Here is a 25363-nt window from a genome sequence, read left to right on the forward strand (position 1 = left end):
CGAATTAAAACACGATGCCAATATTATACTAAATCACAACAGAAGCCTCAGTCCTAAACAGATCTTGAGTGACACCTGCATTCTAATTTTTTTTTATGAGCAATTTGTTAGTGATGAGACTTTAATGAGAGGTACTGCTTTCAAAATATGTAGCTGTGGGTAAAAGTGAAATATCCTCTATTTATCATCTCAGTTCTTAGTCATTATTGTACAAAGAATTAAGTGAATTCCACCAGACAGGTAGCAGGGATGCAGATGATCACCTACTTCTAGTCTACCTTAGGATACTAAAACATTATGTATAAAAACCAACTCATAAAATTCCCACAAACCCCAAACCTGTCAGGGTGATTCTCAGATCAGTTTGTAGCTCACTGGGGAGGGATTTACTCCCACTGTCCAGTTGTGACACCTTGGCCTAGGCAAATTCCCATCAGAATAAAGGAGGAAAACTCCAAAAATGCATTTGCCAGTCGAACGTCAGAATTTACTTCACTGCAACTTTCCCTAACACATGTAAGGGTCTTAATTAGTTCTATGACTGGGCACAGGGAACAGGGCAAAACCAATGGGTATCAACTCCAGATGCTGTTCTAGCATCAGCATTATGGCATTACCAAGCCCAGACACTCCACATATCACACTTATTATCTAACATTAGGTGGACACAGAATTGCCTATGCTTCATATAAATTTAAAAAAACAAATCCTGAACACATAATTGATGCAGAATATTCAAAATACACAAAAGTAATTTTAACATTTACTTTTATAGGCATCCTTAGGAGCTCTAAGTGAACTTTTTCTTGCTCACTGCCCCTTTAAGATTTCTGCATCACCCCCTCTTTCACTTAATTGCCTGTAGAAAGAATATTTACTGCAGTTAAAAGATGCAGGAGGGAGATTACAATTTGTAGGTAAGTTAGGCAAGGAAGATGCATTTACAACTTTTCTGCTTAAACTACCACAGAAACCAGTTTTACACAGAGTGGAGGTCCCCTCAGAGTAAGCTTGGTTAGCATGCAAGTACACTATCTGCCTAAACTCTGCTTTTCTGATTAAAGTTTTGTATTTAATTAAAATTGTCTTTAATTAAAATGCAAATATTCTAGGACTTTAACAATAAATTGTTTACACTAGACTGAGAAACAGCCCTCAAAGGCTTTGGGAAAAAAATAGTTTCAATTGCAAGCTGTATATTCAAACTTCACTGCTCAGTGAAAATGGGTAAAGATCCTTTTTTCTCCTATTGGCTTAATCTTTTTTAAACAAATGGAACGATATCCCAATTTGTATCTAGAATTCACATAGAAAACAATTCCCAAAGTTATTGGCTGTTGAGTAAGTAATTAGGCCAGTTCAAAACATCTATTGTGTCTGAAACAATTCCTTTAGCCAATTTTGCTAGGAAATGATACTGACACCACAAAAGAATTGCCAGTTAAATGAACGACAGCACAGGCCCTTCCCTGAGTGATAAACACGGAGCGCGCCTGTGTGCACGCGAGGATCCATCTGCATTATCCCTGCACCAGAAACATCCTGCTCAGGGTTCAAAAATAGCCATTCTGTTTACAAAAGAGCAGGGTTTAGATACAGCAGATATATAGCCTGCTCATGTCTTTCTTTAAACAAACACAGAAAGACTCTGCACCCCAGGTTTGGATTTAGCACCAGGCAGACGATGTGCTCTGCAGCATCAACAGTCCTTCTCTGTATGAAGGGCTCACAGGTGAATTATCCTTATGACCATTTCATAACCATCCTCCACTGGGAATAAAATCGAGCCTTTGTATTTCATCTGATTTAATATCTTGAGAACTTCAATTTTTGTCCAGAGAAACTTCAAACTGAGCTCTTAGCACTCTAGTGAAGTAACAAAAACTACACTTATGCATGGCTTGGAAAGAAATTTACCAAATCCCAAACCTTCCACAAAAAAAAATAAAAAGTAAACAGTGCTTGGAAGGTTTTATGGTTCATTAGCAAAATACTGCATCATGCTCATCACCATATCTCTGTTCAAACACTGAAGAGCAGTGATATAAGTTTAATGAGGTAGTAACATTTAAAGTTTGAAAAATCCACTTCCAGAAGCCAGTGGAACAAATCATATATGGGAACTTTCTAACTGGAAGTACTAGCTAGAATAATGGTATGAATATGACCTCCGTAGAAGTAACATAAAGTATCCTTATTCTTGCAGAGAAATTCTTACAAAGACCCACTTGCTATAAATTTGAATTTCCTAAATTCATTGCAGATCTGAGAAACCAAAATGAAATAAATTACCACAGTTTGACACCATCTCCTTCATCACAGTAATTCCAGATTTCAGTATAAAAGCCATTACTTAACTTGCGCGCCATAATTTACACACTCTTTTACACAATAATTTTTGATCCAAGAAAAGATTCATTTTCCTTTTGTAATTATCTCGTGTCAAAGTCTTTAACCTTTTCATCTGAAAAGCCAGAGCAGGATTCCTTCTGGAAACATATGCCCCGAGTTCAGCTCCTCTCTTTGTGCCATGGCAGGAAGAGACTGGACATGAGCTGAGAGCAGCCAAGGAGAGCAGCCAGGGGAACTGGGCTGCACACCTGGGCACCAACAATACCAACACCCAACACAAGCTGCCTTCCAAACCCTCTACAGCAAATCCATCTATTGCAGTGAATAAAACCTGTGTCAGCCCAACGTGAAGTTGTAAGTACAGCACGAGAACCACCTAAACCACAGCGGTGCACAACTGCTGATTTGCATAATTTATACAAATTAATGTAGATTCAACGATTAGCATTTCAAGAGGGTTTCCTGGTGCCCAGGGAAGGCTGGTGTGAGCTGGGCAGCCTCACCTGACATGGTGCCCTTGCCACGGGGTCTTTCCACACACAGGCACCCAAACCACGTCCTTCCCACATCATGCGGCTGAGGTACTTCGTTCTGGTGCTTCTCCAATGTTATGATAAAGAAAGAGCAATATTCTGTCTTCCTAAAATTCAGACAACTTCACTGGATCCATACACACTTGTCTTTTCAAAATAGCACTTCACAGTCACAGGCAGGAAGCCTGGGCTGGCTCTAGCAACTGTGGGCTCACTTCAGGGTAGGCAGCAGAATAGTCCCCAAAACCACACAGGTTTTCTGAAAAAAAGCTGCTCCATCTCCATCCACATTTGGCTCCCCAGTGGACTCCTGTAGCACCAAGGCATCCTCATCATCATTCTTCATCACACACACCTGGCTGTACCCACATTTCACATTTCCTTCACTTTGGGAAGACACCTTTGTGCACCAAGGACAAGGGGCCATGGTATAAAACTACACGGTCTGTGTGGACTTGCTTTCACCTGAAATCGTCCAGTAAAATGAAAAAAATTTATTTTAAGTGATACGGCAATTATGTTCTCCATTCTTAAAAAACACACCACTCTGTTACAGGGCCAGCCATTAGCTCTTACTCCAGGCACCTCTGCTGCCTCAGGAACAGACTGCTCATTTTTAGCCTGTTTCCAATTTACCCGCTGGCAGAGGTGCGCAAGAAGTCTCTGGCAATGGAGTTGCAAACCCACGTCAGTATAAATTTCCTTTTTGAGAAGTTTCAATCTTGTTTTATCAGAGACCAGTGCCTGTGCTGAGGAAAGCCTATAATGATTTCTCTTTTTCAGGCTTATTCTAGAATTGCATCTATTTTGGGGTTTTGTTTAGATCTGTCGCAGCTTTCGTCCTGTTGATCATGTTGTTTTTCTAACCCGCCCTGAACATCTGTTGGCTCTTTCTGAGGCTGCATAATCCTGGTTTTTTTCTTTCTCTTATGTATTCCACTGCTATCAGCTGGCTGTTATTCTTGGTTTTTATTTTTCAGTGTACATTTTATTTCTTTTAGTTTGGAAAAAAAAATATTATTTTAAAAGCACTGATTCTTTCTGGCCTCCTCTTATCCTGCACAACGAATTCATATCCGCCACAGCTTTTGTTTTGTTCAGCTGGTTTGTTCTTTTTTTGTTTCTGCTTGTTTTTCTTCTTTAAAAAAAAAAATGCATCAATATAAAAAAATCAGGTTGCAGCAGACCTAAAGGTGGAGTGAGAAGACGATGAAGGATCTTGTTTTCATAATGATAAAAATCAGTACTTATAAAAGATACGGGCCTGGCAGCCCTGCAGAAAACAGAGCGAACACCGTTTAACCACAAACCAGACACACACACTCTCAGCAGGACCACTGCAAGCACTGAAAGGGGAAACAACAGTCAAGCCTTGGCCTCCTCGCCGGGGCTGCCAGCGAGGGCAGTCATTAGTGCCAAGCGTGGGGGTGGGTTTTTCTTGACGCTGACATTGGGAACTGTTTGGAGACTACAATTATTTAGCATAGCCTAAGAAACAATTATCAGATGGCAACAGCTTCTGGTCACTACCAGGCTGGACTACATTCAAGCCTAAGAGAGACATGTATCTCCTCAGCCAGCAAGTGTCCCTACCCAGTGATTACAAAACAAGTAAGATTTTGAGGTTGACAAGAGTCCCTTTTAGCAGCATTTGGATTATAAAATTGCTCTGACTCACTGCAGCGTATTGCTCCCTCTTAATTAACAGAGCTGAACTTTGTACATGTCTAGACTTCCTCCTGCAGAATGGCAGATTTTGGACTCCATGAATATCATTTGAAGTCATATTATTTACAGAGCCTTTATTCATTTCAGTCATTTGTTTCAAACATATTTTCCACAGAAAGAAAAAATGCACCAACTGCTGGGCCATTTAATCCAAACTTAACAGTTAAGATGTTTTATTCAGCGTTTTAAAAAGGATTGTCTTAGGGAATTTTATGTGCTGCATTTCTAATGCTAACTTTACAGATTGTAAAGTGCCTTGGGATGCACTAGCATGAAAGGCATTAAGGTATTGCAGGATTTAAGCAAATGTGCATTGCACTAAAAAGAACCTTTTATGAAAGCACATACAGATAAAAACCACAGTAAAACTAGTGTTTATTAAGAGATGCTCAGATTTATTTCTTAAAGCAAAACTATTTTCCTCCTCCACTGGCAAAAATGATCCTTTTCTAAATTAAAAAATTTTCTGCCAGTACTGACATAAAATTGCTGAAATTTTATACTTTATGGAAGAACGTATTTTCCCATTTAAATGTTCATTCTTAAAAAAACCCAACTGGATTCACATTAAAAAAGGGCTTTTTTTTAGTAAAAAGTAGGATTTCTGGTTTGTGGGTGGTCGATTTTCTCCTACCACTTATTATGAACAAATTAATTAACTATATTAATTAGCTTGGCTATTGTTACAGGATTTTATGGGTACAAAGAAGGATGAATCATACATTTTGATCCATGCTTCCTATTACTATCAAAAAGTTGCATTTCAAATACAAGAAAAAGCTTGTACAGCTAAATCCCTTGACACGCCTGGAAATCACAGAGTAGGCTTGTACACCAATCACTTATGAGAGAGGATTTAATGTCAGTGGGTGAAGCTCAACACGGCGAGAAGGAGCAGCATTAACACAGCCAGAGCAGCCTTATCAAGAAGAGGTGGGGTACTGTATCAGGCTTTATCTCCACCCTTTAAGTGGGAGGGTGGATTTGATCTTCACCACCTCCCTCCCTGTTTTCCACCTTTGTAACACCCAAGTAGTCCCGCTCTGTGGTCTCAATCCAGACACTATTACAGCCTCTTAAAAAAGTATCACTCGACTTTAAAAGGATACAGATAAAGCCAAAAGAAAGTGTCATGGATTTCAACACGTAGGACTAAACACAAGATCAAAGTTTAAGTGCAGAATATATTTAATGTTATTCAAAAAAAAAAAAAGTAACGCTGCTGGAATTCCTATCACTCGAACATCAGAAGAGAAGCCACAAACAACTTTATAATGGCAGATCCACCTTTTCATTAAAATTACATTAAAAATAAAACGTGGTGAAGAAAGTTAAAAAGCAGCATATGACTTCTACCAAGGAGGGAAGGATTAGTTGTCCTTTGCATTCTAAGTTTGAAAGTTAATATGACAGTCACAATACCTACTCAGAGCCTCAGATCTTTTTTGAATGATAGGAACATTTTCTCAAAGGCTTTCAGCTACAAAATAGCCCTCAAACAGATTTGTTTCTCTAGAGCACCTGTAATCCAAAAACATTACTGACAAATAAAGCTGAAAGCATTAATTTTATTTATAAGTGAAAAATTTCAGATGACTGCACTGAAATCCAATAATATTCTGTTTCAAGAAAAATAGGGGAGCTATGTACTCTAATTACAGTGGGTCATAAAACTGAATTAAAGGAGCAAGATACTGTTTTAGCTAATGATGCTTTTTAACCACCTCTCATGCCTTTTAAGTACTATGGCATTTTCAGTTACATATTTGCCACATTTTTTCTTCACACAACTGCTTTTTCCACTCAAGCTCAAAGCAAGATCAACCCATTTAACTTCATCTCTACTTCCACTGTAGGCATTGAATACCCATCTCAGCCTGTTCCTCACAGATGCATCTCCTTGGGAAGAAAATCCAGACAACGTATGTCAGCAAGGTATCCTTTGCCAAGCCACAAAGACCACATCTCAGTAACTCTGAGATGTGGAATAACTCTGAGAAATGGAAATACTAGTGTCTACATATTTTACACCTGGATTCATCCATATTTCTCCAGTGCTTTATCCATGCATTATTGAAAAGACAGTTTTACTGAGCAACAAGCTACATTGCAGGTTAAAACAATCAATTGTTCTTCCTGTGATGGACTTCAGACTGGGAGAGCTGCACCTTCCAACTCTTGGCTGCTCCCATAAACTACACTTTAAGCCCTGTTGAGGCTTAAGACAGAGATCTGGGTCTCCCAGATATACAGTTATCCATGTTTCTATTTCCTATCTAACAGAGCTGTCAACCAAAAAAGGCTGATGGAGACACTTCCCCTGTCACCGGGCTGCCAATCGAGGCATGACTGCAGTTACTTCTACTCTGATGTGGTGTAACGTACAATTGTTACTACAAATACAGCCCCTTTCTTAAACCCAGCTTTTCATAAACTGTGCACCTGTGCAAGTTCAGAAGAGCAAATCTGGGGACTCCATGGCAAGCAGCCCTGCCTCCCAGACTCGATTTGAGTATCACGCTCAAATATCACTGACTGAAACTGCAGCCACACACAGCACCTTTCACCACAACCCCTCTCTTTGTCTATGTGTTTATTTTACACTAATCACTAAAACATCACAGCACAAAGTGTTATGTTATCTCTGTATCCATCTCAATATCTATAATTACTTTCTCTTTTGTAAAAACTAGGACAGGGAGTTGTAGCCCTCAAAGATTACAGATACCCATCTTCCTAAGCCTGACTAAGCCTAAACACACAACAATTATAAGATGGTAAACAGCAGTAATTGTACACTAAATGTCTTTTTAAAGAGCCAAATGTGCACTTAAAGTTTAACTCCCACTCACTGCTGCTCTAGAACAAACAGTAAATTAGTGAATACAAAACTAAAAAAATAAAAAATAAAAAAAGCCCTGCAGCATGTTCCTCAGGCAGGAAGTAATTCTATTTCCCCCCCTCTTTTTTTCAACCTTTGTAGACATAATGCAGGATAGTTTCAGTAAAGCACTGCCTGCAGTAAAAGCATGTGAAGATCTTGCAATCCAAACTGAAGTGTGATAATTACCCTGCATTAATGGAGAAGGGGACACACAGAGAAATAAACGACCCTCACCCTGCAAAGAAGTGCAGCTGTATTCTAATTTATCAACAGTCAATTTATTACCTTATGTACTTTCAGACTGTGCGTTTTTATTTGCACCTGTGTGTCTCAGTAAAGTGCAGCTAGTTTCATGACCATTACAAGCAGTTAAGGCTTCCTCTTTTCACTGGAACAGGTGGTGTGCACAGGGCAGAAAAGCACTCAGCTACTTTTATCCCACGTGCATCAAAACCAGCTCTGAGGTATCACTCCAGCCCCTTTCCCAGCGACACTACAGAGACCTAAGACACTGCACAAGTCTCATAATACATTTGCCTTTTCTGGATTGGTTGGAGATTGCTTTGGGAGTGTTTTGGAAAGGAGAATATTCCTAGCAAGAATGAATACAGAAGTCAGTCCCTAGAAGCATGACTGAGATGACAGTGTTCAAGTACAGGAATAAGGGATTCCCCAGCTTCCTTCCGGAAGTGGCCAGGACCTAGAGCACAGAGGAAGAACCTTGCTCTGCCAGGGCCACTTGATAGGCAGAGGACACCAGTTTCCAGACCTGTTTGCCTTACCCATGAACATGTGTAGGGAGAAGGGGGAAAAAGAATGAAAATATCTTACAAAGTAATAAAATATAGCTGTGAAATGATAAAAGCTGATTGTTCTTGCAGTCTGTTTCTGTGTGACAGCTCTCCTGACAATTAAAATGAAGAGGTTCTGTGCACTAATGGCAATGTCTATGGTATACATAAAATATACTATAAATATTCCAGCATGCCCAAGAATGTCTGTGACATTTGTTGCTAAGAGGTATCATGTTTGCTTCTTCCATGTCCATTTCCATGTCTCCACTTATAATACTGAGCACTTAACCAGGAAAGTCTCTCCTCCCAAGGAAAAGAAGAACAGTTTAATATTGATACAGTTTTGCTTGGACATATGAAAGCTATTTGAAAGATCTTTATTTATCTTCACAACTACAAGGCCCCAGAGGGTCTCTAAAGCCAGGTGTACACTCCAGGGTCCATTCTGCAAACACTCAGAGTGAGGCAGAGAGAGGTCATCTGCCCAAAAGGTTCCACCCAAAGCAGGGCCCCCTCTAACTCCACATCTACCCGACCTCTAATTACACTGGTTGGTGCTGCTATTTATTTCCCAACATTTACTACTGTAGTAATGTCAGGAGACAAACAGACCACACTACTCTGTGCCAGACAAATGGCTACAGAGGGATTCCACTGCAACACAAAATCTGTCACAACTAACTGTCCTTGCATAACGTGTCACAGGACAAGAGAGAAAGGCAGAAGATATCCTGAAAACTTTGAGTTTTTCTGTTTTAAGTGTAAAACTTGAGTATTTGAAGCTTCCCCAAAAGGGTTGGATTATTTATTTTGTTTTGAAGCATACCTTCACTTTGAATATAACAGTTAAGCAAATCAGCACCTGTTAAGTCTACTGAACTACTCTCTATTTAACCAAAATTTACATTTAGTTCAGTCAATTAATATTAGCCTTATCAGGTTCATGATAATTAGCACACTTACTAAGAGAAGTAACAGCAGTAGAAATGGTGTCAAAGAAGAGCTTTGTTGCAGTTGGGTCTCAGCAGAGACTCCTATCTGATCTCACCTAGTGATCTACTTGCTCTTGTACTGCCAAGGAGACCCACTTTTCCTCCTCTTAAACCAGACAAATTATTGTGACAAGAAGCAGGCTTAGGGTAGCTTCCATTTACAGATCACTTTAAGTACTTTACAGGTCATGTGCTATTAAACTACTTACTTTATCAATTTCTTTTGGCTTATCCAAGGCTAAACTATTTTAATTGGAGGAGGAGGACTTATTTAGTGGGTTTTTTTTTGCTTGCCTTTTTTTTTTTTTTTTTTTGATTATTCTTCCTTTCCTGTTTTATTTTTACCATGAATAGTTGAGGACTGTTGGACCAAAAATAATTTTAATCAACAAGGGAAAAAAAAAATCAACTTTTGCTTTCCTTTACTTCACACCTATTGCTGAAGTGTACTTTAACACAGGCAGACTTCTTTAAGCAACTATCACTTGGAGCAATTAATAAGGCCACTTTTTGGTAGCCTGTTTTAAAGGCAGTCCTTCAATGGCATTAATGGACAGGTACAATTTAGACTCTTCACACAGAAGATGCCCTCTTCCCTGCCATTCCAGAACTTTAAGAATTTTAACAAGAATTGTCAAATTCCACATCATTGCTTATACACATCCACACTTTTGTGACTCACTTGAACTGCAAGATCATAAGGGTATAATTTACAGTGCAAAGTAGTGTTTTAAGAAGTTACTCAAAGCACAATTGCTGGGTTTTTTCCCCCAACTTGAACTGATAATTCTCCTTTTCACTTAAACTCTTAACTATGAAGACACATCATTAGTCCAAATTATTCTGAGAATAATGCTAAAAGTTAATATACTTTGACAAAATTAGCCACTGCTTTAACAATAAAGGGAGTATTGTGCTATCTTTCACTTATCACTATTCTTAAATATTTGATATTAGATAAGACCTGGAGAAAAATGAAATCCATAAATTGCACAGTGGCATATTATACAGGCAGGCAAGAGACTTTAAAGAAGGTGAGACAGTGCTATAAACCAAAAGTCAAATCAGAAACTGAACCTTCATTTTAGACTGCTGGGCTCTTTAACGTTCAAGATAGACTGTAAACATTATTTTAACATTCTCTGTTTTTGTAAGAGTACCTAAGAAGCAGAGACAATTTAATACAAGCTGAGTTGAACTTCAGTGAAGGTGTTTCCAGGCTATGTTTTTAAGAACATACTTGAAAGACTGGCAGAACAATCCAGTGCTCTGGTATTTTCACAAATTCAAAACAATGAGATACTTAAGACTCTATTCACACACAAAAAAAAAATTGAAAAAAGAAAAATGGAGAGGAAAAATGGAGACTTAAATGTCTCTAAGTGGAAGAAACATTTCCCATTTCAACTTTAGCACTTTACTACTGACATACAATAAAAAAAGTGCTTGTATATAACCCAGCCATGTCAGCAGCAAAATGAATCTCTGGGCTGTGCAATGATCTAAGAAAATCTGAATGGGCATATGGGAACAGCTCATTTTGCAAGACCTCCAAAACCAACCTACTGATAAACACCGGAGGGTGCCTGAGTGCCTGAACACTCTCATGCTTATTTGTTGTTATTCTTATTCATTACTGAGTCATTATTATTATTTAAGTGCCGACAATGCACTTGTGAACCAGAACAGATGCAAAATATCCTGTGCTAATGAGAAAATCAAAGCCTTTCTCATATTAGCAATTTCATATTATAGGATCTCTTTATTTTTGCCAATAAAGCACAAAAGTAATTAATACAGCAATATTTTCTTATTGTTCATGAGTGAAGCAAGTAAAACTGCTCAGATTCCGCTTTGGCTCTCACCCCTACCAGCACAAAATACAATAAATACTATTGAAGAATTCCTACTAAGACAGCTGCCAAATAAAATACAACAAAAATCTCTCATAAAAAGCTGCTCTCTGTTTACTCAGAGATAGAGTCAGTACTCCTCACTGAAAATGAACAGTGTGGCACTGCTCTTTCATATTTAAATACTTAAGCTGTGTCCTATTGCTGTAACCATCTCACAGGATAAGTCTTTAACTGAGGGCTGGAAGGTGACATTAGTTCTCAGTGTATTACCAAACTGTGGGTCCATTCTTGAATAACAATTAGAACAATACATAATGAGCACACACTTTTCACCCCAAAAATTATGCTACTATATACACAAGGAATCTGACAAATACTTCCATTTAAATATTGGTGCACACAGCAGATGTCAGGTTTGGATCCCTGAGAGCAGCAATGGATGTGGGCTGCTGCCATGTCCAGCTCCAGGATGACACCTCCAGCAGTGCAGGTTTGATGTGAAGGAGGATGGCTGGGGAAGGCTCCCTGCAAAGTCAACTTCCCCCAGTGCTGCTGGAGCTGTGTCTGCTTCTCATGACCACACAGTTTTTAAGCAACGTCACAGATACTAGAGCTGCTTCATTGTGTGTAGGTAACCCTGCAGCAGAGGATACTCAATTTAGCTGAGGAAGTTTCCATCTGGGTACAGTGTCCTGAATCTTGCCCTCAGCAAACCAACCTGTGCACACTCCTCAGATCTGGCCCCAGAAACTCTCCACCTCAGCAAACATTACTGCCCTTTTGAGGACCATTCTGCATCATGGGAATGCATATAACCAAATCACTTTTGTGAAAGGTGAAGAGTTCTTCCCTTCAGTTTCAGTAAGGAACATGATTTAAGTATGAAATGACTCAGCCATGACTGCAGGGCTCAGCACTGCTGCAGAGACACTGGCCAATGCAGAGCAGAGCTAAGCCCTGCTGTCACTTCTCCTGAAACAAAGCATGAAGAACAATATGTGAGTCTTAGTCTTGTTCAAGAAGCTTGCTGGAGTCAGAGACAGGCCCAGTCCTGTGCTGGGAGTCAAATGGGAGTTCTGTGCAAACTCTTTGGCAGCCCAAGCCCAGCACAAGCCCCATTCCCACCCCAGGGCTCCCACTGTGTCTGCAACCAAAGCCTGCAGGAGGACCCCTGACCTAGAGAGGAGCCTGGACACATGTTTTATATCAAAACACTCCTACCATATCAAAATATGAGGGCAAAGCAGACAAGATTGAAATGACAGAGCCAATTAAGCTAAAACACGTATCAACAAATGAAAATGAACAACAATGAAACAAGTGAATGAAGTTTTGTCCTCAGCAAGGGGAAACTGAGATCCTCAGAAGCTACCTTGACCAAAAAAAAAAAAAAAAAACCACAAACCTGAAAGAGCTGGATAGTACCTTCTAGTTCAACACCAGAATCTAAGACAACCTCATGTTCAGAAGGCCAAGTCTGGCCCTAAACACTCAATAGGACTAAATAAAAATGGCAAGATCCCTACATACAAATAAGAAAACATCTATGGAAAGATCTACTGATGCTACTTTTTGAAGGTCTACAACTGCTAGCTGTAACAGCAGCATCCTGTCGGTGACACACTTTTCAACAAAAGGAATAAAATACACAAACAATAAATAAACCCCCCAGCAACAGTGGACAAAAAAATGCCTAGATTTCCATTAAACACTAACTTAATAAAATCAACAACCATGCATCTGAACTAGAAGAGTGTTTTTAAAACCAGTGGAAGTGTGACAGATGAATGACAGTTGATCACAAGTGACAATTCACATTGAAGTCCAGAGGAATGCTCAGCCTTCACATCCCCTTAAATCAGCCTTGAGTTAACACCCACTCATCGTTCAGGGCACACTCAGTGCCCAGTGACACAGGCACACCCACAGTCAAGGGCTGGGGTACTGGAGCACCTGCTGAATTCTGACATACACACACACGTGGCCATGCTGCTACAAGCCATCACTGTCAGATTTTTGACAGTCACCCTTTGCCCACATCCCTGTTTGTTCCTGGCTGGGTATGCTCTTGGCCAGAGCGTTTATAGCCCCTGGTATTATCCCTCCAAAGCTGTGACGCATTCTTAACCACAACTCTGAGAACACACTGACATTATAATATACAAACATGGAGGGAAGATATACACACTCAGACACACCAGGGGATAAAACAGACTGTGAGGAAACGAGGAACTTTATGTTACTGTCTTTTCTAATGAGATAGAAAGTGGCAGATGTAAAGATTTCATTCAACCGACAATCTCTTTTATGATATGAATAAAGTACTAAAACAGATTTAATCCTTTATAAAATCAGATTATAAGAAGCAGACAAAATCACAAGTTTATTCAATACGCCATCTTATCCAGTGTGACTAATGCATTATTTGTATGAAGTTAAAGTGGCGCGTTGGAAAGCTATGAAATAAATCAAATGCTCTACTTTATGTAATCTTAACAGACAGATCCCATTAGGATTCTACTATGCATAGCTGTTGGTTAAAATCATTGACCAGTATCCTTATAAATTAATCAACTGAGGTAATGCTGGCTTGGCTGTCATCATTTATTCCTAATCTACGTTTAGAATTCAATTCAACTTTTCAAGCCCTTTGGAAAAGGTTTATCAATTCTCTCACCCTTGCTTCAGACATCAACCTCACCGGTAATTGTTTACAAAAGACCCAGTACAATGGAACAGTATCTTTTTTGTTCCTTTTCTTTCCACAGATATCAGAGTGCATATAGACACTGCGTTATAATTAGTTAGAAAGATATTAAATCTTAACCAAACATTCGAGCCTGCCTCAATTTTTTGATGAGACCTTTTATCATTGAAGTTGAATTTGCAGGCAGATTGTGTGAGTTTACACAAGCGAGAATCATTACAAAATCTAAAATAACCCTGATCTGGTTGAAAGGCAACTAGCAGAATATTTTTGGTTATAGATATATAGGGGGAAAAAAGCCTCCTAGATATCAGGTTATTTGTGGAGCTCTAATGTGTTTTCAAACATATGACTTCTGTGTTATGTCTGTGTATTTTATGCAGTTTCTAGTCCTGTTTGTTAGATGTCTGCATGTCACGTACTGCAAGATTCATGAGCAGTCTACAACCAGGAAAAATTCTCACACAACAGCTTGTCTTGGGTAATGGGGAAAGAAACAGCAGAGTGAAGTGACAGGGAAGTGTATTATTTATTATCCTGATGAGGATAACACCTAGTCATGGTCTACGATCCAAACGTGCTCACTGTCCTGCTGAAAGAGCCATGATTCTGAATGAGAGCACAGGTGTTTCCCGACACAAATACCAAAGCTCTCTTCAATTATATTCCCTTGTCTATGATCCCTTCATGGGCACACTAAAAACCAGTCAGTTTGGGCAAGGGCTCTTTAAAGAGAGAAGGGAAGACTGAGCAGTAACAAAAACATTGCAATAGATTGCATAATATTTCTGGAGCTCTACCACAGAGTAGGTAAAGGTCATCTGCTCCCAAAATGAAATGAGAAAGAAAGGGAAGCTGTGGCCAAGTACGGTTTAGAGTTTACTAAATCAATGAAAAACTTCAACCAGCTGCAGTGGCCTCCAGCTCAGCCCTCTAGTGCAAATTTACTGGCCCACAGACAACTATCAAAGCCACAAAGACAATGCTTCCAAGAATGTATGACACTAATCATCTCCCTAATTGCCTAAAAATGATACACAGGATTTCAACAAAATTTGTTCCCTTCTTCAAAGGCACATTGTTAATTTCATAACCAAATTCCACCAACATAGTCTATTAAAACACATATATGAAAATACCTCCTGCTTTTCAGGGACATAAAAATAAAGACCATGAATTGTTTTTGCTGCCTGTTTTCCCTTGAACCTTGAAAGAAAGGACCTTAGAATAAATTTCTGCCCTGTATTCTTTTTTTGTCCAATCACAAGGATGTACTTTTCCTCGTGCTTGCTGAATGCAACACAGTAATTTGTATCCCCAAGTGGTATAAATAGAAAATATGCTCAGTCTAATAACATATGTGAAGAAAACTCATGCCCAGGGTTAACCAACAAAGCAGCAGCGATCTGCTAGAAACAAAGGCAGCTGGCTCAAAGAGCAACAATGCTTCTGAAAAACTGTGGATGCACTATTCAGTGAGCCATCCAAGAGATGACGTTTGCTTATGATACAGCTGCATATACAAAGCTTTGCTATAAGATCTGGTAAATGACAAGTCTTCTGGAGTAACAAGATGGTTCTGTCTTCAAAAAGTCCATGGCCTTCATTGTCCAGCTATACTAGCAGGGCAAATTACATGAAGGACACACACTATAAATAAATTCTGCCCTTCAGAAGAGTTCTCTGCTTTGATTACCTTCTCTTGCACTGCCCAAATCCCACCATTTCTCTTTACAGGCTTGCCTGCCCCCTACTAATATATCTGCCTAGGTTTCTGTCTTCCTCTATCACCATAAACATTCATAAACATTAAGGGACTTAACCTCATCACACCCCCACAGAATAGGAAAATATACCCATCAGACCTGGCAAGCAGTGAAGTGGAACTCAGCTGCATTCCTGACCAACGATGAGTCCTTCTGCAAGTCACTTCTCTCTTCCCACTCCCCACTGCCTAAGGAGGGGTGATGACAATGACTTCTCTGAAAGTCTAACAGTAAAAACTGGAGAAAAGCAGAGACAAATCATGAATGGTTGAAGGGTCTCTGGCTGGAAATATCACCCCATTTTTCTAAACATGTGTCTGATATCATCAGCACAAATGCTGCACCCAACACAAGGATCTCTGTGCATCAGCTATGCCACAATCAATACCATTGGCTTTTCTTGTAGGTATCACTGCACAAGCAAGCCAGTGAAGGACTGTGTAGCTACAGTGAAGTTCACAGTAGAGAAAATGTCAAAAGCAGCTCCCAGCTGACACCCGGGAAGATGAAAAAGTGAGCAGAAAGACCAGATAAAGGTAACTACACAGCTGGCCCTTCTTTCTCATGATTTGCACCTGAACAAAAAAAAAAAAAAAAGGCAAATCACCACAGAAGTAAATACTACTGCCTCGTTTTTGACAGATATCAATGACTTTCCAAAGGCAGTAAATTAGTTAGCCACAGAACCAGTGAGAGAATCCATGTTCTGTTCCTAAAAATATATATTCACCTTGATTTCACAAACTTAAAAATGACAACAACCCTTTCCAGTATTACCAAAAAAAAGCAATGCGACTCAGTTCTTTCTCCAAGCAACCACTAGCCCTCAGCCACTGGCCAATGCCTCAATTCCTTCACCTACTCCTCTTCAAAGGCTTGGTGGGCTTGGTGAAGACAAATGGGCTTTCCAATGTGCAACCAAGCAGAAAGCCATGAAAATCAAAGGGCTGCTTTTTGAGTAAATATGAGCTCCAAAGCCATTGTCCTCTCCCACAGAGATCTACGAAAATGCTTACTATAGCATATGCACAGTATTCTTTACAGCTCTGCCTCCCTGCTGACCACCAGCCCCAGGGCTCAGGCCACTTCCCATTACAATTGGCTTCACCACACCCACTGACTTGTATTGGAACTCTTTCAGGGACCCTAACTAATGAGTTTTTAAACACTTGTAGACAGAGAAGATAATTCCTCATCATTATTCTTCATAGGAAACACCAGGAAGAATGTCACTCCATTGTTCTACAGGAAAGAAACTGGAAGAAAAATCACCCCCACATTCAAAAGAGCAGCCCAAAGTTTTCATACATGAACTGGCTGCCCCCCAAGCTATGGGGGTCTCACCTGACAGTTCAGGACAGGGAACTAAAGCATGTGCAACCTTCTGAAAACATCTCTTACTCTGGCATCTCTGCACACTAAGAGGTCCATAACCAACAGACATATAACGTTCCAAGACAGTATTCTCAAATACAAGCATGGCTAGTGACAGCAGCACAGAAACAGTCACCTAAACAGCATATTTTACTGCAGGATCTCAGTTACCCTCATGACATGAGACTGAAATAAATAGGAATGGAGACCTTAATAATAGTTTATATTTAAAGCTTTGCATTTGTTTTCTCTGCTGACAGTTGTATGTTCTTTTCCCTCACAAGAGAAATCTTGACCTAAACCAGTAATAAAGGACAAAAAAAAAAAGTAGACTTACATAACATACTGTTGCCCTCAGACATAAAAACATTTCAAATAAAAAACATTCCATTATGAAGCCACCTTCTCAGCACAGATCATAAGCCACCAAGGACTGCTCTGCTTTTACCCAGTGTCACTTTGCAGGATGCAAATACTATCACCTACCAAAAGAGCCTACACTTGGATGTCCAAGAAAACTTTTGAGCTACAATTGAATCCTGCCAACAGTCCATGTAAAGAAGTGCCAAATGGAAAAAGCACTAATCTCAGTAGTAAGGATTCTGCAGGTTTGAGCCCCAGGCACTGGCAATGTAGAGCTACAGAATTTACTCATTCCACAACATCATGTACACCCACAGCATACAAAAATAGCTATTATAATACTTGTCAAAGGAACAACTCTGTGATTTTTAACTTGGTGCTCTATCTTGTTTTCTTCTGTGCTGGCTGTTAATACCCCACCCCTATAAGTGCATATAATTATGAGTGGGCTATTCATGTCTTACTATAACTGGTAGCACCATGCAGCATGTGAGTCAGGAATCTGAACTGCTGACTACAGCTCCTCACTAAACAAGTCTTACACACCACAGATAGTAAATGGCATTCCCTATTCTCTGCTCCACCTACAAGGAAAATCAGCTTCCAGTTGTGGTATCATCTCCAACTCTCCTTAAAACTGACCATCCCAAATTCCATGAAATAAGGACTCACTTATAATCTACAGCTAGAAGACAGATCAACAGCCGAAGTCACAAGAAAAAAATATCTCAAGTGAGAGTTTTGTTCTCTCAGTGGCTTAATTTGAATATATTAATAAAATGCCATTAAAGCATTATATACAGTTTTACTAAAGAAACTACAGACCTTTGCTTAGAAGTCATAGCAATTTATGTTGTTGATCTGCTATGTACAAGTTGAGAAATAGTCTCTTCGTGATAAAACACTTTGTAACAGCTGGGAAGTTAACTGCAGGAAGTTTTGGGTTATTCCCTTACCTCAGCTCTCTTGCTCCACATTACTTTTTCAGCACTATGAGCCCAGCCTTGTAAACCCATCAAACTGACTGCATTCAATAGCAGTCCTGTTGAAATTTAGGAGCAATATACAATTTTTATCAAGTTTCTTTGAGACTGGACTCCAGTACAATGTATTTGAAAACAAGCCCTCGGGCTCATTCCCCCACAATTTCCTCACATATAAAGATTTAACATCATATGCCCTCAGTGAAAATCTTTGGTCAAACAAATGTCTCATTAGAAGTTATTCAAGATGGAGCTTAAAAGCTACTGACACACACAACTGCCATCCCTCCTCTCATTTTTTTTAATCTCTACAGTTGTCCATTAGTCAGGAGTAATGTACCTTTTGACCTCTGACCAAAGCTATTAGAACAATTTAAACAAATATTTTGGTTACAAAGCATCAACACAGAACATTCAGTAACAATAAAAGGATGAAAGAGCTGTCTTTTAGAGTCACTGTTGTGACTTCCTGACCATGTTATATTATGGAAGGTTACACTAACTTGACATCTTACTTGATTTACTATCTCCTTTTTCAATGCTTAAGAAAGAATTTGCAACATTGCAAAACCCGAATTGTGGCACATTTTCAGTTTTCAGTGTTAATAGATGTTTGATGGCTTTAGAAAATCCATTCTGCTAACTGCAATCAAGAGAAAAGATGCAAGCCTTCCCCTCCATTTTTCTTTTCTTTCCACAAAAGAAAGGCAGTAAATCTGAATTGGACAGGTTCAGAATTGGGCTCCGAGGAGTTTTTCCACATGCATAGTATTAGGCATGCGCAGAGAGCCTTGCTGATCCTGGTCATTGGAGAGTTGCTCCACATTTAAAGAAGTCTGTCTTTTGGCCAAAATGGGCAAATCAAGGGCCCTCTCAAGTCAACTGGGAGCACCTTCACTGGCATGACTGGCCACTGACTCACACCAAGGCTGGACAAAGACACGGGTTCTTCATGGCATTTATTGACTATATACATTTAACAAATATTCAGGAATCAAATCCTTCCAGTCCTTGACACAAAAACTAAAGGCAGGAAAAATACAGGATAGAGTCTATCTGTTTAGATGCTTATTCTAAATGCTTCATGGGTTTAAGGCATAAAATGCTTTTTACAATCCCTCTAGATTTTTTTTAATGCGATTTAATATTTGCATTCTTTCTGACTGCCCAGTTATTGGTAAAATCATGTAAAGCTGCTGTAGATTTCAGGGAAATAGATGGGTACTCTACAGTCAAAAATAACATCTGCTTTCATTACCATATACATCAAAAATTGGGGTTTAGTCATGAGTGAAACACATTGAGCATTTTGGGAGTGATCAAGGACCCAGTCTGGTGAAACTTAACTTGAAATCACAGTTGTTTTAATAGGCTCTCTCATGTGCAAAAACCACATACCTGTCTATGGGCTCTGCTAAATTAGGGCCCATGTGCTTTTTCTAAGCTTAGCACAAATTTTATCCCATCTCACCATATTGGGCATTTTTCTTTACCTAGATAAAAACAGAATTTGGGCCTTGTAATACAAAAAACATCACAACACTCCTGCCACAATGCTGGAGCACATTGTCACAGTCCTAAGAAGCATAAAAAGACGAGCAGTGTCCATCCATTTTTTCAAAGATCATTTAGTATATCTAAGTTAATAATGTGCAGAATGTCACATTTGCCACTCTAAATTATTTAGAAAATTCCAGGTTGTGGAAGTACTCTTGTCAGACAAAAGGAATAATTTTGCTTTACTGAAGGACCTGCATTCATAGTACCATCTTTTACTAAGAAGAAAACCTCAAACAATATAATTGGCATTCACGTACAAACTGCTTAAATGCTCTCAAGTTCTGCCTGGCTTCAGAATAGCTGAACAGTACCTGAAGTATCTACTCTCCATCCCAATTTGTATATTTTAAAAGGCATTAAATTCTTGAATGAATCATTAGGAAAACAATTCAAATGATGTTAAACTGATAGTAATTTTGCCTCATAGGACAGATGTGAGCTTAATGTTTGCAAACAGCCAAATCCTTTCAAGATTTACACTCCATGAAGTTCAATATCAGCCAGGGAAGAATTACTAAATCAGGATGTACTTCAAGTACAGGTTTTGGCCCAAGACTATTTTTGGTCTTCTTCAGCTGCTTGTTTTGACAGCATCTAATCCCCCTCACACACCCACCAGTAGCCACACAATCTATCCATTTACACTTTCAAAGCAAATTCAAAACGAAACATTCTCAAATAATTACTCGTGGATGTCTGTAATACAAACCCAAAAAGTAACTGCAATTCAACTGTAATATTTCTTAGGGAAAAGAAAGGAATAGGAAGAAAAATCTTACAGAATCCATTCAAAATGTGGCTTTTTCCTACACTAATGCTCTCACCATCACACCATAAAAATTAAAATAAAAAGATAAAAATTAAATCCAAACTCCCAAAGAGCTTATCTACTCTATTTCACACATTCCCATCAGAAACACAACACGGTTTGCACGTTTAGAAGACTTTTCATTTAGTGAGTTATTACAACCCCTGGTGAAAGAACTGTAACTGTGAAGGTCTTCTGCAGGGGCACAAGGCAGAGAGGGAAGCAGGAAGGTGGGTGAAGAGGGGGAAATAACCAGGGTTGGAACTGAAACAGTTCACCTTTGTCTGGAGAGCAGGATCACCCCCTCCAGGTTGAGGGCTATGCTGAAAGAGCACGCTGCTGTGGCATGCAGTGTGTTTCTCCATTCACACAGGAGAGGAACCTGGCCCACAGATGGCCTGTTCTCAGCTCTGTCAGCCACAAACAGACCTTTGAACTTTCTATTTATATAACAGTTTAGTGAGTTTAAGCCTCTTCCTGTATAACTGGCAGTTTGCTGGTTTTGCTGTAATTAGGCTACTTGTGATACATAATATAAAATAGGAAAAAAACAAGAGGCTTCTTTCTCTGCAGGACTAAGTTTTCTTCCTTGCAACCACACAGCTAAGACTACACTGTTACCTGCTCATCTTATTTCACCTTGCCAGGTTTTGATTTACATGCCTCAATATGCATTTTTCTGCCAAGTATTTTCTCACCTTCCCCTTTTTTAAAGATTGGAGGACTTAAAAATATTAATACCTATGACAATCAATGTAACATAAACCAAGAATTGTTCTGCCTTTGTCTGTGCTAGTGAGGAGTATATATTCCAGGGTGGTTGGGTCTTTGTTGGGTTTTGTTGTTTCCCAGCTGCTGATTAATGACACCACCTTACTCCATAAGCAGGTTCAAATCTAGCCCCATGGTCCCAGGCCACAGCAAGATTTCATTTACTTGGTTACCACAGACAAGCATGGAAAGTGATTTAAAAGATGAAATTTGATTTTTAACAGCAAGTGGTCCCCTTGGTGCACACAGGCATTCAAGCTTTTCATTATATCCATCTCCCTTTCTTTCTCCCTCATAGAATGGCTCATATTAAATGCAAGCCCAGGTGAACACTTCTTATTCATCCAGGAATCATAGCAGACTTCAGCTTTGGCCCTTTCATCTCACCCTGAGTTTACATTTACCTAAATTTTTTGGGGTATTATTCAGTTTTTTTCAAGTCTGGCAAAACACTGACAAGGCTATTTGTGGCCTCATTTTACACATTTTATCCCAGTGTTAACAAAAACCCCACACCAACTCTCAGCTACCTTCCTAATCACACTCTCGACAAAGGGTCAATGAAACATCTCATTCTTGTACTACTGGGATCTCTCCTAATATGGGAAACTAAAGGGCTGATCCTGCAGTTTGTATCAAGACAAAGCTCCCACTAATCATCCAGAAGGCCAGGTGAGCATTTCAGCACATGTGCAGTGGCACTGCACGCTGTAACAATCACAGCTCTTGACAAAATATGTTTCAAGAAGTGATACAGAACTGTACCTCCATTGGAGGTGGGGGGAAATTAACTGTATTTTTCCCATCAATGAGTAACTTTCACAAAGTCATTTCCTGGTATAAAGGCAAGGCCAAGAAAGTTTACCTTTACATCTTTTAATCAGACTTTAAAAAAAAAAATCTGCTCAAGCTATAAATATTTTTTTAATATATTTCTCAGGCTAATGATGTTTCTGTTGTACTTTGCATACAGATAATACAAACACCCACACACACAGTAGGCCTGAGCTTGCCTTCTTGGTGATTGCAGCACAGATTAGGAGAAGTTTTGGGTTTGCAAGGAATGCAGAAGAGGGTCCCTAATTGCCTTATAAATGCTTGTGAAACACGTTTTACAAATGCCAGCTCACAGGCAGAAGGAGGGCAGCTTCGAAATAAGAAGTAGCAATTCACACATATAACATTCACATGTTATATATACTTATTTGCAAATATTACAAAGCAACCACACCACATTGGATACACAGACAAAATTAATAAATCTTGATGGATGTGCATGCATATTCCTGGGTGTGTGGAGACGATGTATGTATAACACATTACATACATACACGTGTTTGTGGACAGAGGAGCTAAATTTAACTCTCTGTAAGCTATGCAACTACTTGTCAGAGACAAAAATATTTACATGTATAATAAAATACATGTCACATTTGTGTAGACATGTAGATTGTGTACCCACGTATTATATATGCACATACATATAGTAATTGGATTGCTAAAAGCTAAATGCAACTTGATCTCTGCAGTAAGTGTGTGTGAATGCCTGTGCCACATAGAGAGTTTGAGCAGATATCAAACTGTTTGAAACAGTCAAAGTAAAAACATTCTCTCCTCATGAGCCCTAAAACCACTAAAACCAATACATTTCACAGTACAAAAACCAGCAAATTGAATTTTAGAATGGGAGGCAATATATTCATATATTGTGGAAAAACCGAGGCACGAGAGTTCCCCTCTTTCTGATGCACATTTGTAAATCCACATAAAACCATAGTCAAATGAAAGTAAGTTATTAAGCAAACTCTAAAACTCAATACCTATAAATGCTTAGTATTTGAACTACACCCACATATTGGGTTGTAACAGCTTCTATTAAATTAATGTTACCCACATTATAAATTAGGCAAATTGTATGCAAATATTATTTGAGTGGTAATACGGTGGTTATCAGTTGTCTGCAAAATAAATTAGTGTAGCAGAGTAAAGATAGCGTAGTAGAAGCATAATATTTAATTGAGCACTAATTTTATTGTGATTATTACTTTTAAATAACAACAGCATGATTATTAAAAAGATGTAATACAATGGATTATGCAGAGCTGATAAAACATGCACATGATCCAAAACGCCTGCTTACAGATTAATATTGATATAGTGTAGTTTATGGTTGTGAGGATTTACTCCCAATTGCTGTAAAATGGAACGTGACAGGTATTTGGTTCTGATTACTATGGATTTGCAAGTATAGCTGTTAGACCGTGTTTGGCAAAATGATAGTTATTAACAAGATATATTACCTTTTTCCTAGAGATACCTTTATATTATCAACAAAGTAAAGTAAAACCTCTGCAAAACACGAGGTCCAAATGCGCATACATACACATATATAATCTGTGTGGCATTCAGAGATTAGGATCACAAAATACAGTATTTTAGTCTCTTTCTTCCTTGGCAAACTGCACTCCAGCCTAAAAGCATTTAACAAAGCAGTACCCAATCTCTGAATTTCCCCATGCACAGTTAAGGAATTATATTCGCTAAATTGAAAAGTAAAGAAAGAACCAATAAAACCGGCCAAAGAATAAGCATAATCTCATTAACCAGCCACAGAAGTGACTAAGTACCTACCCACATTCTAACTTTCCCAGATACTTGTCACCCATCAAAAATTCCTTAACATTCACTTTGATAACAAGTTTACAATGCACTTAAACAGATGCACCGATCTTTTTAAGGTGTGCATCTATTTACAGAGCAATATAAACCTAAAATTCCATTCTTAAAATAAATGGAAAGAAAGAAAAGAAAAACGATGCAGACACGGGCAGGAAAAAAATAGACCTGTTATAATATCACGGGTACTGATTTTGCCACTTCCAAAACTAACTTCAATAACGCTTCATCTAGAATAGGAAACCGGCAAAACCAGCAACAGAAGCCCCCACACCGATCAGAGCTACAGCCGAACTGTGCCACACAGCGAAACTACAGTTGCGGTTCTTCCCGTGAAAGGAACATTGTCAGTGACAGCAGTAAACACAACATTAGCAAAGCCGCGATCCCGGGGAACATCGCCGCCCCTGCTCGGGAGGGGGCTGCCGCCGCTGATCGCAGCCGGCACCCGGCACCTCTCGGCGCTGCCCTGCGGGCCAACTTCGCCCCCCGCCGCCGCGCTCCGAGCGCTGCTCCCCAGCCGGGGCCGGCGGCGCGGTCGCGGAGCGTGGCTGGAGCCGGCCGGCACCGGCTGCCCCGGCCGGCCCCGCTGCCCGCGGGCGCAGCGCGGACCTGCTCCCCGCTGGCACCGGGTGCTGCGCCCCTCAACAAAGGCTACGGCACCGGGGGAGCGAGCAGGGAAGGGTAGGAAGGAGGCAGCTGGAAGGAGAGGGGTGGAGAGACGGGGAGGGGAGGTGGTGCGGGAGGGGGAGAAACCAAAACCAAAAAAAAAAAAAAAACCAAAAAACCCACCACCCGAAAAAACCTACCACTGCTGCTCTAAGTCCCAGTCCCTGAAAAAGTCGAATAGGTCCATAACGATGTGGTGGGGAGACTCAGAGAAGTGGTGCCCCCTCCCCGCCCCGCAGAGCCGAGCCGAGCCGAGCCGGCGCGGCTATCGCTGGCCGGCCCGCATGGGCAGCGGCGCCGCGGGGAGCGGCGGCCGCCGCGGGGCCGCGCGGAGCCGCCCGGGGTGGCGGAGCGCCGCCGCCGCCGCCAGCAGCGCGGCGCGGCTGTGCCCGGCTGGGAGAGGCAGCACAGCGGCGGCGGCGGCCCGGCGCACACACACACAGACGGGCGGGCAGGCTGCCTCGCACACCGCGAGGGGAGGAGCCGGGGCGGCCCGAAGCCGCGGCATGGAGCCGCCGCGGCAGCACCGCCGGGATCCGGCGGAGCC

At 40.2% G+C, this 25363-nt stretch overlaps 1 protein-coding gene across 4 annotated transcripts in view; it reads right to left on the reverse strand.

Moving 5' to 3' along the window:
- The window catches only part of AFF2 (ALF transcription elongation factor 2), a 324933-nt gene extending 299802 nt beyond the window's left edge, over nt 1–25131 (reverse strand). For 3 of the 4 annotated variants that reach the window (XM_050974295.1, XM_050974297.1, XM_050974294.1), the window contains exon 1: nt 24957–25130. In XM_050974295.1, coding sequence (XP_050830252.1) covers nt 24957–25003 — 47 coding nt within the window. In that variant the 5' untranslated portion in view covers nt 25004–25130. Of the gene's footprint in view, nt 1–24956 lie in introns of all 4 variants that reach the window. The other variant, XM_050974296.1, reaches the window with a different exon arrangement.
- Between the last annotated feature and the right edge of the window lie 232 nt (nt 25132–25363).

The sequence above is a fragment of the Serinus canaria genome, chromosome 4A, assembly GCF_022539315.1.
Source record: "Serinus canaria isolate serCan28SL12 chromosome 4A, serCan2020, whole genome shotgun sequence".
Taxonomy (NCBI): Eukaryota; Metazoa; Chordata; class Aves; order Passeriformes; family Fringillidae; genus Serinus; species Serinus canaria.